Consider the following 14,201-nt stretch of genomic DNA (forward strand, 5'->3'; position numbering starts at 1 on the left):
CATTCTCAATATTAGCATCAAAGTCGACTACGTTTATTCCGAAATCGGGTCACAGACAAATCGGGTCACAGACCGATCGTAAGGTAAGCGATTGGCTCAAATGCACGATTTTCATTGGCTGAATATGAAGTCGTGTTTGTCTTTCTCAGAGTTACGTTTAATTGCGACTCTCTGTGCAACGGGGGCCCCCGATCCTTCATTTTCAATTTCAAAATGAAAAAATGGGCAACCTCGCTTCGCTTAAAATACAAGGTGTATAGATTTGAAAATATTACATTCTCCTCGCCCCTGAGACCCCACCCCTCCCCCAAAGTGTACTAATAAACGACTAACAAAATTTTCAATAATCGCATGATTATTGTAGCACTTACAATCGTTAATTGCCGGCGAAAACCACTCAATAACTATATTTCGAAATGATTGAATCTTGAATGCTTACACAAACCTGGCGTCTACGATTATAAGCCAATTCATCGAGCAGCATCTCCTCGCTAAGACTCGGGTGAACGCTGGATTGCGAGCAGGTTGGTGCAACCAGGGGGTGAGGCATAGCTCCACTGACTGTATAACAAAAAGCAAAGAGATACATATTGTGGATGGCCCCGTTTTCACAATAAAAAATATGTCAAAATGACAGATATAAAATTAGTTGGAGAGGTGAAAAAGGAAAAAGAAAAGTAAAGAAAGACTAAACTCGCATTCTAATTAATAATTTTTGGCTTAAAACACCAACTCAACCCCCATCCCCACGGTCTAAGTAATACTTATGTCGCAACGCTCTTGCATTCGATGCCAGGCGGCCGCGTTCCTCTCCCAGGGTCAGTGTACCAATCACAGAGGATCATTTTCGTCAGGGGCCGACCTGACATCGGCGAGTTTTTGCTCCGCCATGTCAGCAATGCGGAATGAACCCTACAACGCTGCAAATGCATTGAAAATGCAAGTCCAATCACAGTGACGTAATTCTCGATGGTCGATGAAGCGGGACAGCAGTTTCGTCCGACGTTTCAAAGCTGACGAAAAATCGCAAATATGTCGTTTGTCCGGAGTCATGATTCACGACGAAACTTCTGTTCGAATCACCGACCCTCGACAAAGACTTCATTGTCATGGAGGACAAATGACAGTAGATACTCTACGTTCCATCAAACGTCTGCGTAGCTGTTGCGAAAACTATGTCACCGTCCAAAAGACGTTATAACCGGGCTCGAACCTCGAACCTCTGCATCAATTTTTCCCCATATAGCTTTGATTACAAACGCACGCCACAACGTCCATTTATGGAGGGGTGTTCAGACAGGAGGGGTGATCATTAGAATCAAGATCGCCATTTCGAAACCACTACTTGGTCATGTTGGTGACGAAGGTTGACGAGGGGGTGACGAGTCAGCGCGTCATCTCCTCGCTCGCTCCAATTCGAGGCCTTAGCCTTTGTGTGTTTGTAATAGAGAAGGGATAATGCTTACTTGAACCAAAGGGGCTTATAAGTAGTTTTGATTACATTTTAAAACGATCGACGCATTCGATGGACAAATGGGATCAAGGTTTGATTTAAAGTTTTGTCGCCTCGGGTCGCCGTCAACATTCCATCCAGCTAGCCCTAGACTGGACAGTCTTCTTGAGACTGCGACAGAGAAGCCCCTTCAGCCGTTTACTTTTGAGAAATAATTAGTTGTCTTTTAACGCCACCATAATCCGGCATCGAATTCTAAACTTATTCTGTTTGCCTCGAATGCATACTGATCAACACGCTCGCAATTTCATTGTACGCCTTCGCGCACGGCGACGCACTCTTTCAGATTAAAAACTGACGGATAAGGAATCGGGGATTACGCGCATGTTTGCACAGCTATGCGAACTGAAGACACCAGTAATGTTTTTACTGCCGTGCTATGGTGGCCTACATGTCTATTACAGAACAGAACAGAGAAATTGTGAATGAGAATATTGCGCAGAACAAGACCGTGGAACGAAATCAAAACACAAACGATAACAAACCTAAAAACCAGGTAAAAGGGCAAAGGCGGGGGAAAACGATCTTATCCCCCCCCCCGAGAAGATTTCGACGAATTCTTTAAGAATTTAAGCAAAATTTGATTGGCAATGGCAAATGATTTTCCCCACCTCCTCGACCATTAACCGGGCTTCGTTTGTGTTCAGCGAGGCCGTAATGAGTGAATGGATTTGTAAATCTCTCGCTGAAAACAGGTGTTGAGACTGAATTTAACACGGCCTGGATCTAGCCTGGTTCTTATTTAATAATTTTGATGTTTTTAGATATCAACGACTAGCCGTGAGGATGGCTGAATGAACAACGTGGATGACGTTGAATTATAGTTCAATTAATTTGTCTTTCTCACATGTTGGTGTGCGCGTGTCGAAATATAAGACAAAGACCAAACAAACCAAATGCTATGTAAAATCAGCCCCATTATGTATTTTTCTTCAAGTGGAAATGTAATGCTATAAGATGTGGGCCTGTGCCACTGTCCTTTCCGATTGCTATCACAATAAAATATAAAAGAGTCATATTTAAAACAACAGAGTACAACATAGAAGAATAAGGAGATAAATCATTGGATCAAAATATAGATAGATAAATGGATATATAGATAGATCGATAGATAGATAGATGGATAGATAGATAGATGAATAAATAGATATAATGTATAGATGTAGGTATAGATAAATAGAGACTTGATGAATATACCGAACGATAACAACTGCTAAATTTTCATTTCATTTCATTTTCAATAAAATATAAATCAAACAAATACAATCATAACAAGTCAACATCATGAAAAATATACAAAGGTCATTAAATCAACTTGAAAAAGACATGTTATTCATTAAATCATTAAAGGGGAAGTTCATCCTGAAGAAAACTTTGTTGTAAAAATAGCAGAAAAAATAGTAAAAAATATTGGTGAAGGTTGAGGAAAATCCGTTAAAGGGTAAGAAAGTTATTAGAGTTCAAAGTTTTGGATTTGTGACGTCATAAACGAGCAGCTGCCTCATGTGTTATGTAATATAAAATGCATGAATTTCAAATTTTGCATGGTTCCTGATGACTTAATTTTGTTTTCTATTCATGATCGGGGTGAAATTATTTGTCTATTGATATACAAAAGTAACAGTGACAACCATTTTCAATTTTCTGAGAAAATGACATTTCATTGTTTTTTTACCATTTGCTATGTAGGAATGCTGCTCGCATATGACGTCACAAATCAAATAATTGAAATTCTAATAACTTTTTAATTATTTGATGAAATTTTCTCAAACCTTCGGCAATATTTTTTATTATTTTTTCTGCTATTTTTACGATAAACTTTTTGTCAGGGTGAACTTCCCCTTTAACGATGCAAGAGGGATCGAAATATATCAATCACCCTCTTATAATTGCAAAGAGAAGAACAATCAAGACGAAAGAAAAAATAAAATAAATGCAAGTGAGTGCAGCTCGCGAAACAATTTTGGAAAGCACTATACATGTATATCATTAGTTATTGGGGCTTTGTGGTATGCCTATACCGGATAAAAATATGTCAAAAATTACATTTGTGAATACCATTTGCTTTGTAGTAACCTTTCTGAACGATCATGTAATTTAGACCAACCCTAATTAAAATGTTGATTCGCATTATCATATGCGAGAATGTTGTTCATTGCACTTATAAAGCCTTACCGAAATCACTTCCATAAAGAATTCAGAAATTTTTCAAAGATAACAATAACTTTGTTAGAAAGATAATTGTAGCTGAAAGTAAAAAAAAAAAACACACACACACATATATATATATATAATACGCATGTATTAGCTTCGCCAAAATCCATTATCGGAGAAGGGAGATTTGTTAACTAAGTAGCATATCACCATTTTAAACAGAAGTGCTTATTTTCCAAAAATTTATAACCATCTCGAATGCCAAATGAAAAAAAGACCTTTTTCGTTTTATTGACACAATCATTTATACGCAGCGAATGTTTCTGAGAAATCAAAAAGATTGGAAACTGGGTCCCGCCTACCAACGGGTTCCTATTAATCCGATCAACCACAATATCATTGAAAGCCACCAGCGCCACCATCTAGAATGCATTTTTGTTAGTACTATTTTTTTTCTTAAGATGTATTCATACATTCATCGTTTTCCTGATAATTCAGTAGGCTTCCTCTTTGCTTATACAAAATGACTTTGTCCAAATTCCCTGTAGAAAAAATATGACGTCGATGGATTGCCATATAGTTGATATTGATCGGATCAATCGTAGCTCTTTGTAAGACAGACTCCTGAACCCCGTCTTACAAAGAGTTACGATTGATCCAATCAATCGTAACTCTATGGAAATCCATTAGTGTCATAACCTTTTCTGGAGGAAATTTGCAAATTGTGCTTTGTAGACGAAGGAGAACACACCAAATTGCCAAGAAATCAATGAATTTATCGATATACATTCATATCTAGAATTTCTTTTTAACAAACGTGTATTTTATATGTTGACTTTGCTGGCTTTCCATATAGTTGCGATTGATCAAATCAATCGCAACTCTTTGTAAGACGGGACCCAGGTTTGAGTATGGCACCACTGAGCTACTGCCGAAGGGGATTTGTTGGGACTAGAACCCCTCACGTTCCCCGAATCAAATTTTCAAGGAAAAAATTGTTCTGAAAAAAAAAACATTAATCATAATTATCTTTTTGAATAGCTTACCCATTTGATCCCCTTTTATACATGTAAAATATATTCATGCCAGAATAATAAATTTAGGTATAATATCAACAAAGCCATTTTTCATGATCGCTTCGATCGCTCGAAAAAAATAAAGATCGCACAATATCCAAAATTATTCTGTGTATTTCCTTGCTTCATTACATTCTTCTCCTCCCTCTGTCGCTCAAGTCTACCAGAAAGTTGTTACGCTCACCTCCTCCTCCGCAACCTCTTCCTCATTGTTTCCATGGCAACAAACATCATCGACACCCCCGTCGCAGAGTTCCCGTCTTTTTCGGTACCATTACCATCACCCTCATTCGTAAACAATCTCTTATTGTGATACCACTTTCAAAGTCGCCATTTGATAATAAACCCGATTTCTTTTCCTTTAACAAACACGGCAAAAACTGGTACCCGGTAATGAATATGCGAAAAGGGGGCATTATCAAAGGCCATGGGGGACGTATCTAATCAATCGAAGATGCTCTTTTTCGTAATCTTTTCGGAGTTAGTCTACAGAGAGAGGGACGCTGATATATAGGGGGGGGGAGACATTGGTCTATCCATTGCGTAACCGCAGGGGATAACTCGACCAGATCATGTCGGATTCAAATTAATTAAGCTGCTAATGACTCCAAGATCTACGGCGTATCAGGGTAATATTATATCCCTATTCCCTCTCTGATAATATTCGTCTTCAATCTCTCTTCCTCAACCAGCGGCGACACCATTTGGTTTGATAGAGAAAGAGAGAGTGAGGGGGGAGGCAGACAGAGCATAAGAGATAGAGGGGTCGGGGAGAGGAGCTATATGGGAATATAATCAAAATATGGGGGTGATATATCCATGATATCAGTGACTATTACCTCACTACTAATCAAAACATTCGGAAAGCGCATCAACGCAATCTCCACACCACAGGGCAAGGATGGTATGGGGGGGGGGGGGGGTAGATGTCGTTGCTCTTATAAATTCGCGAAATGGAATGAATTGTAATTAAAAACAATATCTGCCTCCTCTATTTACAATATCTCCACTTTTTCCCTCCATTCCCCCTTCTCTTCTCTTCGTCTTTTCCGTGATGGACATGAAATTGTGTGTTTTAGTATTTTAATCAACCCCGTTTTGTTATGCTCATTTGGTGAGCTAATCACAGGTTGTTTAAACAGACATCGAGATCCGGAAGGTTTAGAGAGAGAGAGAGGGGAGATAGGGGGGTCTGTAAGTATAACACGGGAGAAAAATGAAGAGAGATGTATAATGTATATGGTTTCGCCAAAGTAATTGATATTTTATCTGCGAGACTTATTAGGCAAATTGAACTTGTAGAGCAATCCCCGCATGGTCTCCCTCTCTCTCTCTCTCTCCCTCTCTTCATATATCGTGCCGTTTCTCAATCACTCACCTCACGCTTTCATCCCTGTCTCTTTTCAGTGCTGCTCTTCTTTCAAAACTGTCACGCTCCCCATTTGTTCCCACTAATAACGTCGGAAAAATGATTGAAATTTATCCCACTGCTTATAGGCCTACAACGCCTCGACAGACCCCCCCCCCCTCCACCGCGCCACCATTTTTTCCCTTCTATTTCATACTAAAGAGTTCTGTGATGAGTAATTGAAGACATTTTCTGTTCATTTTTTTTCCTTCAAATCTCCTTGACTACAGAGCACGTCTTAAGGGGGTGACATCTCGGTCTGTGACATAGGTTAGGATGATATTTTAAAATGAAATGAGTGACTTTAGTCAGCTTAAAAGTTAGTGAACGAGGTGTATATGATATTGTGGTTACTCAAAAAAGCCTTCAAGCGCTTTGGAGAAAAATCAATATGAAGGGTGTAATTACGGTGATGCATTACTTCAACTAATATTGTAGCACTATTACGTACATATAATGTGTAATTACCTCAAGTAGTTCTCTGTCATACCTCTTCATTTATTCGCGCCTTTTAAAAATAAAAAAGAGTGTATCATGTGTGACGGGGGGTGACGAAGTAATTTGCGTTGGCGTTTCGTAAAGGCACGAACAAATCTGATGTCCTACATTCTTTTTAAATCTTGAGGTAAAACTAGCACATTCTTTATTCTGAGACTTACCAATATTGTTTCGAATTCTCATTCAAAGAGTATAGGAAATTGTGAATTCATTCGTGTTTTATAGTTTAGATTTGATTGGATATAGGATAGATAAACAGACAAAAAGATAGACAGAACTCGATCAAGGAGTTCATTATACCGAAATGCATGACACTTCTAATGAATTTACTTTGTTTGGTACAATTTAAAAGCCTATATAACAGCATGGCAAGTTTATTGATTTCCATTGATTTGTATCAAGCTGTTATTTTGTACCTTTGTTGATTGAGCGAAGCAAACATAATTATTGTTTTCTTGGGCCTATATAAATTGATTTTAAAGTCAGTGTTGCTCTATTTCCTGTGTCCCACAAATATGTTTTCTTTAAATCAATTATTCTTGTTTTTTATATTTATTTTTTTTTCTGTTTCTCCTCTTCATGTTTCTTGTTATCGTTGTTTTTTGTTGAAGTTGTTGCTGTTGTTGTTGTAGCTGTTTTTCTGGTTCTTCTTTTTCTTCTCCTTCCACCTCTTATGTTTCTCCTTCTTAGTCACACCCTCCTATACACACACTGTAATCCAATCACTAAATTTCTCCTGGAGCTTTTAAACAAAATATCAATCAAACATAAACCATTCGGCGAAAATGCTATTTCTTTGCGCCCCCCCCCCCCCGTTAAGTCTAGGAGGCAGACTGATGTAATGAGAAGTCGACTGAGTTGGAGAAAAATAATCAGTCTAATTGCGAATCTGGAGAGTTATTGTTTTATCATTATCAATTAGGCCGTGGTGAGCTCTTCTAATCTTCTATCCGAGCAGATAAATGCCAATACAATTCCCAGATTTCGGTCTAACCGTTCGATGGTTGATTTCTCCTTTCCCCAGCACCCCCCCCCCCATCGGCCGTCCTCCTGCCTCTATCATTATCAGCACTTAGATTCTTATTTCAAGTGTATCAAAGACTTAAGTGTTGTCATTGCTATTTTCACAACAGTCTTAACTTATTGGAATAGTATTTTGAATAATTAATTTTGGCAATTAAAAGGACGTACATTTCCACATTTCAAACGAGTAATCGTCAATTTCACACAATCTTCGCCTTCGTTGAACAGTGGTATTTTATTCATACTTTTTTAATCACTATGATAACTAAAACAGACGCATGAAATTGAACTTAAATGAAATGAGATGTGTGTGAGGGGGGGGGCGACTGGGGAGGGTGGGATGAGATGATGGAATGACATGTATCACATGTTCATTCTTTAAAAACGTATTTAAGACAAAGTGTCAGGAATTCAGCGTTGGCAAGTCCTGCGTAATTTTCTCCACTGGTTCCTCGCAATATCTTTTAATCAGTAATTCATAAGTGTTCTTCTCCCTCGTTTCACCTTCCTCGAAATCGAAAAATAATGACCCGCCATCTTATGAATGAAACAATCAAAAAAGCTCGTTGGGGGTGATGAACCTAAAGTGTTCAAGTCTGACTAAAAACGAAAGGGAAAATAAAGTGGACAAAATTGACGGTAATAAAGAACGGAAATCTTTAACCATTAATTCGAATAGAACGGAAGGAAATGAGGAAAATTAAAGAAAATACTTCTTATTGAACTTGCTTGCGTTTCAATCATCGGGGAAAATAGATCTTGCTATATCATTCGTGTTTTTTTTTCTTTAAAAATTCTTACTTTCAAGGTGAAATTATTCCTTTGTTTGGGATAGCAATTGAAAAGGATAATGTGAAAAATTAGGAGTAGCATGAAAATAAATCTTCGGCATTTTTACATTATTGCAGTCTTTTTTGACCTCCTTTAGAATATAACAATCACGACAATATATACAGATAAGGAGAAAGGTCATGGAGATAGTGGTTCCAAAATATTAGTTTTCTTTTTATATATTTGTGAAATATCTCTTCATATCAACCACTTTTGGTAACAAACTGGATTTCACGTTGATTTGGAATAGAAACAAAATCGCTTAATCTTGTTGCTGAAAATGCTATATTGTTTGAGAAATATGAAAAAAAGACACATAGAATTACTGATTGGTTGGTGGGGATTTGTTTACCTGATTGCTAAGAAAGCATGAATGCTTGTAAGCAAGCAACCAGAGGACCGACGGCTTAAGGTCCTCTCCGAAGGACCTGGTTATAAGGATTAATGCCTTACCAAAGGGCACTATATAGCGCACCAAGTAGGTATCGACATTGGCGGCGGAATCCAAAAATTTTAGGAGGGAAAAACAAAAAAATTTTGACATGCAAAAAAAAAAAAAAGTTCTCAACCCAAAAATTTAAGGGGGGGACGTAGGAAAATAAATTGACAAGCAAAAAAATCAACAGCAAATTTAGGGGGGGGACCGTCCCCCCTCCTCAAATTTAGGAGGGGACACGTCCCCCCCGCTTCCGCCGCCTATGGGTATCGAACCCGGATCACCAGAATACGAATCCCCCGCTCTACCGACTGAGCTATCGCGCCTCCACAAAATAAAACAATGCACATAAATCAGTGGGGGAAAACAGAGTTCCTGTAATATGTCCTCTGTATATTATTGTTCTACATTGCTAATGTCTATGTTCCAACCAAAAGTTGTATGATTAGTATTAGTACAAATAAAATGTGAAATGGAATGAATATAGGCCTATATACGTCCTGTTTAAAAATCAGAGCGCACCTTATACATCATGATTGTCTCGGCCTTGAAGAGCCAAGAGAGAAATATGAGAATGACAACCTAAACTAGAAGATTAACAAGAGACTGGTAAGAGAATGAAAAGAACCCCCCCCCTCTCCCCCCCTTCCCTCCCATCGTTAATTGCACTCGTATCATGGTTTCATTCCAAACAACATCACGACAGATTAATATATCTGCTTCAAATCAAAATGGGGATCATCTTTTAGCAATCAGAATCAGATTTAAATGAAGGATTCCATCTTCTCTAGAAAGATACCGGTAAAGATCTTAATGTACCGAGTCTTCTTCTCATCTAATATCTCCCGCGAAATGTAATCTTCGTGATAAATTACGGCTATCAAATGAATCTTCTTTTGGTAATCGGACCGGGGAAATGTCTGCCTCTGGAAAATTGATGACATTTCACGATACACCGGGCAATTTCATCACCACGTGATCAAAAACTTCACCAGGGATTTAGCGAAAGAAAACATGGATAGGATAATGATAGCTGAACAAACTTTCTTTTCAACTGCTGTACTTTGCGCATGTAGCACGTACCGGAATGGGCGTTTAGATTACGCCAATCAGCGAGTTCGTATCAACATGCAACGTGATAATCAGACGGCTTAACTGTAACACCCCCTCTAATTGGTTGACGAGCTTGGCTGATCGCGCAAGGGCTGATAGATTGAACCAATCGTTAAGCTCGTTATCTCTCTCATTATTAGCGGGGTAATTTGCTGGAAAAATCGTTTGCCAAGCCAAGTCACCCAGAGAGGGAGAGGGAGTCCCGCGAACCATGTTTACACATTTTGCAGACTGAACTAATGACGCAAGCGATTTTTGATTGAAATAAACCTTTTACGTATATTAACGCCTGCGGTCGATCGAAAAAGAAAGATAGAAAGAAAGACGCTTAGATGATATTCTGACAATGTTTGTATATGAGCTAGGAAAATAATAATAGAGGTTGATTCACACGAGGTGAAAGATCAGAGCCCGATTACTAGACAAAATAATGATTATTCTGGTACATCTTCCATCATTTGGGAGCAAATCTTCGGGAGAGAGGAGGAAGGGAAGAGCATGATTATATAAATATTGCACATTTATAAAGACATCGGTCGGACTTACTTCCAATAGGGAGGGGGGGGGGGGGGTTGTGAATTTCACAGTTTCCTTGGACCTTTTTTTTAACTGCCAAGGGTGAGTAATCTTACTAATGTTCGAGCAAAATTAGGAGTATTTCTATAACTTGATTTTAATGAGAATAATGATACGCATATACTTCTGAGCGATCAATATTTTGAAATCTAATGATCGGCAATTACTACTACTGGTCAGAAGTTGGGCAAATTAATTAGTGTATATGCTCTCAAGAGTTTGATTTAGTATAGGATCCAGTTCATCAATTTTACAACTTTGATAAGTATTTGCTAAAATGATCTTGATAATGAACATCGTTTCTGTAAATATGAATCAATATTTATGAAATGAATTCAATGTTCTAATGTTCGAATGCAGAAATCCTCCAAACATTCATTTTGCCCAATCGATCGTGGGCACGGCAGCCACTGAGCAGTGTTGCTCTACCCCTGAAATCGTCGTCATCTTTTAACGTCTTTGTTTTTGTCTAACGCGGTCGTGGCTTGAACTTTCGACTTCTTGATTAATAATAATAACAATATATAATAATAATGATAATAATAATAAACAGTTCTTGTATAGCGCATATCACAATTATGAATAATGTCTCTGTGCGCTTCCAAATGACTTGAATATTATTACCCCAGCTGTAGCTTGGCAGCCGTAATTACTAAGATTACAGCGCACATGCATTTCAAGGAATAAATTCCTGCCAGGTACCCATTCACCTCACCTGAATTGAGTGCAGCACAATGCGGATACATTTCTTGCCGATGGAAATTACGCCACGGCTGGGATTCGAACCAACGACCCTCTGTTTCAAAGTCAGAAGACTAATCCACTGGGCCATAACGCTTTTATAAGAATAAAATTATAATAATAACAATTATAAAACTAACAATAACAACAAATGATAATATATAACAATTACAAAATAGCAATTATAAACATAACAATTACACTTGCTCGAAAAGCGCTTGACACAAAACTTATCAAAAGTCTCTAAATGAAGCTTAATTTTTAAATCTACTTTGCTCTCGCTCTTTTACTATCTCTAACTATGCCGCTCCCTCTTTTAGCTGCAACTTTTTATAAGCCATTCTACGATATCAAACCCTCAACAAAATCTGTGCGATAGATTAATTTAGTTCACATTTTGTACCTGAAGAATGAAGCTTAATTTTCAAATCTACTTTGCTCTCGCTCTTTTACTGTCTCTAACTATTCCGCTCCCTCTTTTAGCTGCAACTTTTTATAAGCCATTCTACGATATCAAACCCTCAACAAAATGTGTGCGATAGATTAATTTAGTTCACATTTTGTACCTGAAGAATTAAACACAAATCATTATCGTCCTCCCCGCCAACAGACTTATTTTTCTTTTAATTACTAATAGTTATTCATATATTCCATATCATAAACAAATTGAAAGTACACCCAACCCGTAACCCCTCCAACACATAGTATAGGACTACATCCCTCATCAGATAAACTGGTAAAAGCATTTGAATTATAATGATGAAAATTATCCACAATTATTTGCCTGGTTAGTGAGCAAAATAGATGAATTTCCCAGGATGCAACGCGCGATAGAGGGGTTGTAATTGATGAAGAGGTATACAAATTGTTTGAATTAGTTTAACAGATTTCTGTTTTGAATGAAGAGGGGAGAAAGGTGTGCATCTTTTTCTGTAATCATGATTTTCCACTGCTACATTTTGATTAACTGTGTCCAATTCCACAGGTTACGTTTACGCCTATATCGATCGATGGTGATGATAATGATGGTAAATCGACACGTGGTCTCTCTTTCCACACTTTTTCTACTTTTTACTTGATCTCATCCCACTTGGTCTACTCCTAATTCGTCTACAACCTTTTCTTCTAATGGACATTTGATTTCAATGCCACTCGGTCTAATACCATTTAGTCTACGCTCTAAAAAATATTGGGTTAAAAATGTTCCATGAGGATAATTATGTGTCCAACCAGCATTGCGCATTTCTGTTAGTCATTTTTATTTATCCAGTATGATGAAACTTTGCCCATTCGAAAGTAATTGCTGTTTATATTTTAACCTTACCGGACGATATGCTTCCCGCTTTCGGTCAAATACCGCCCCAAATTGGTTGGACACATAATTACCCTCGTGGTGGTAAAAATTGTATTCAATATTTTTTTATTACAGTGTGAACATTATATAAAATTACAATTAGCCCAAGTGAGCATTGGACCATAGCTCCATGATTGGACCAATTAGTGATGTTTGGAAGAAATGGCAACTTAACTGGACCACATTGATAGATCAAGTGGATTAAGCCAGAATGGTGTTATACGATGTAACAATGGTGGTGGTATGTACTAGTATAATATTCATAATGTCAATAACGATGGTGGTGGTGGTGGTGGTGATGGTGTAGGAGGGTGTGAAGGTGGTGGTGGTGGCAGTGATGGTAGTGGTGGTGGTCGCGGTGATGGAGGTGGTGTGGGAGGGTGTGGAGGTAGTGGTGGTGGAAATGGTTGTGGTGATGATGGTGGTGATGATAAATGGTGATTGATTTAATGGTGGAAATGGAAATGGTTGTGATCGTGTTACTGATGATTACGTCACCGACGACGATAATAATGGTGGTGGTGGTTTTATTTAGCAGTGATGGTGATATTAGAGGTAATTTCATCCACAGTGATTGGTAGTCGATGATGATGGTAATTTATTGATTATGCGAGATCGTTCACTGTTCATGTCAGTGAATATCAAGTGGGTGCGTTGAATAGCTGATACATATTTTGGGGAGATTTCATTTTTGTGGTTAGTATGCATCGGCAACGCTCAGTCCCCATTCAGATTCAAAGGGTCGCAAGACCCTGTGAATGAGTTTTCATCGTGGGGTGCTGGTATAAAAAATGACAAGCAAAAAAAAAAGTTTTCACTGCAAAATATAGGTCATTTTGGTCAAGAGGAATGTGACATGCAAAAAAGAAAAGGGGGTTTCGGTCTAGGAAATATTTGAAAAGCAAGAAAGAAATTAAAATGTTATTTTGGTGAGATTTCTGCAATTTAGATTTCCATGTGGTGCTGCCTATGGTAAATACTACACGCAGTACCCCAAGTAAATCTTGGAAATACTTCAGCACCCAACACTGTTAAAACTGCTGTGTTAAAACTGACACCAATTGGTGTTAATAGAGGACCACACCCTGAGGTGTTAAAATTACAGCCTAGAGATTAAACGTAACACCAAAGAGTGTAAATGTACCAACAAAAGGTGTTGAAAAACATCTATGGGTGTCAAATTAACACCACCAATTTAACACCGGTGTGTGTGGTCGTACACCGGTTAACACCACAGTTTTTGCTGTGAAGTATCCCCGCTTCCCATGGCTATATAGGGTCACTAGGAGGTCTTCTAAAGACCATACTGATCTCATGACAATTTTGAAGACATACACCCTTTCAACCCTAATTTCTACTCTCACGTAATTATTTTCATTCTTTCAAAAATACAGGGACAAAGTAGATTTATAACGTACATTCTTAGAATATTTTTTTCCAAATATGCCGCCATAATCATGCCAATGTTCATGCTAGTT

The 14,201-nt window shown here is 38.0% G+C and overlaps 1 protein-coding gene across 2 annotated transcripts in view; it reads right to left on the bottom strand.

The window, feature by feature from the left end:
* LOC121431419 (dorsal root ganglia homeobox protein-like) overlaps window positions 1–14,201 on the bottom strand; it is a 33,844-nt gene that overhangs the window by 4,009 nt on the left and 15,634 nt on the right. The window contains exon 2 of one of the 2 annotated variants that reach the window (XM_041628985.1): window positions 446–561. In XM_041628985.1, coding sequence (XP_041484919.1) covers window positions 446–561 — 116 coding nt within the window. Of the gene's footprint in view, window positions 1–439; window positions 562–14,201 lie in introns of both variants that reach the window. The other variant, XM_041628984.1, reaches the window with a different exon arrangement.

This window comes from Lytechinus variegatus, chromosome 17, assembly GCF_018143015.1.
Source record: "Lytechinus variegatus isolate NC3 chromosome 17, Lvar_3.0, whole genome shotgun sequence".
Lineage (NCBI taxonomy): Eukaryota > Metazoa > Echinodermata > Echinoidea > Temnopleuroida > Toxopneustidae > Lytechinus > Lytechinus variegatus.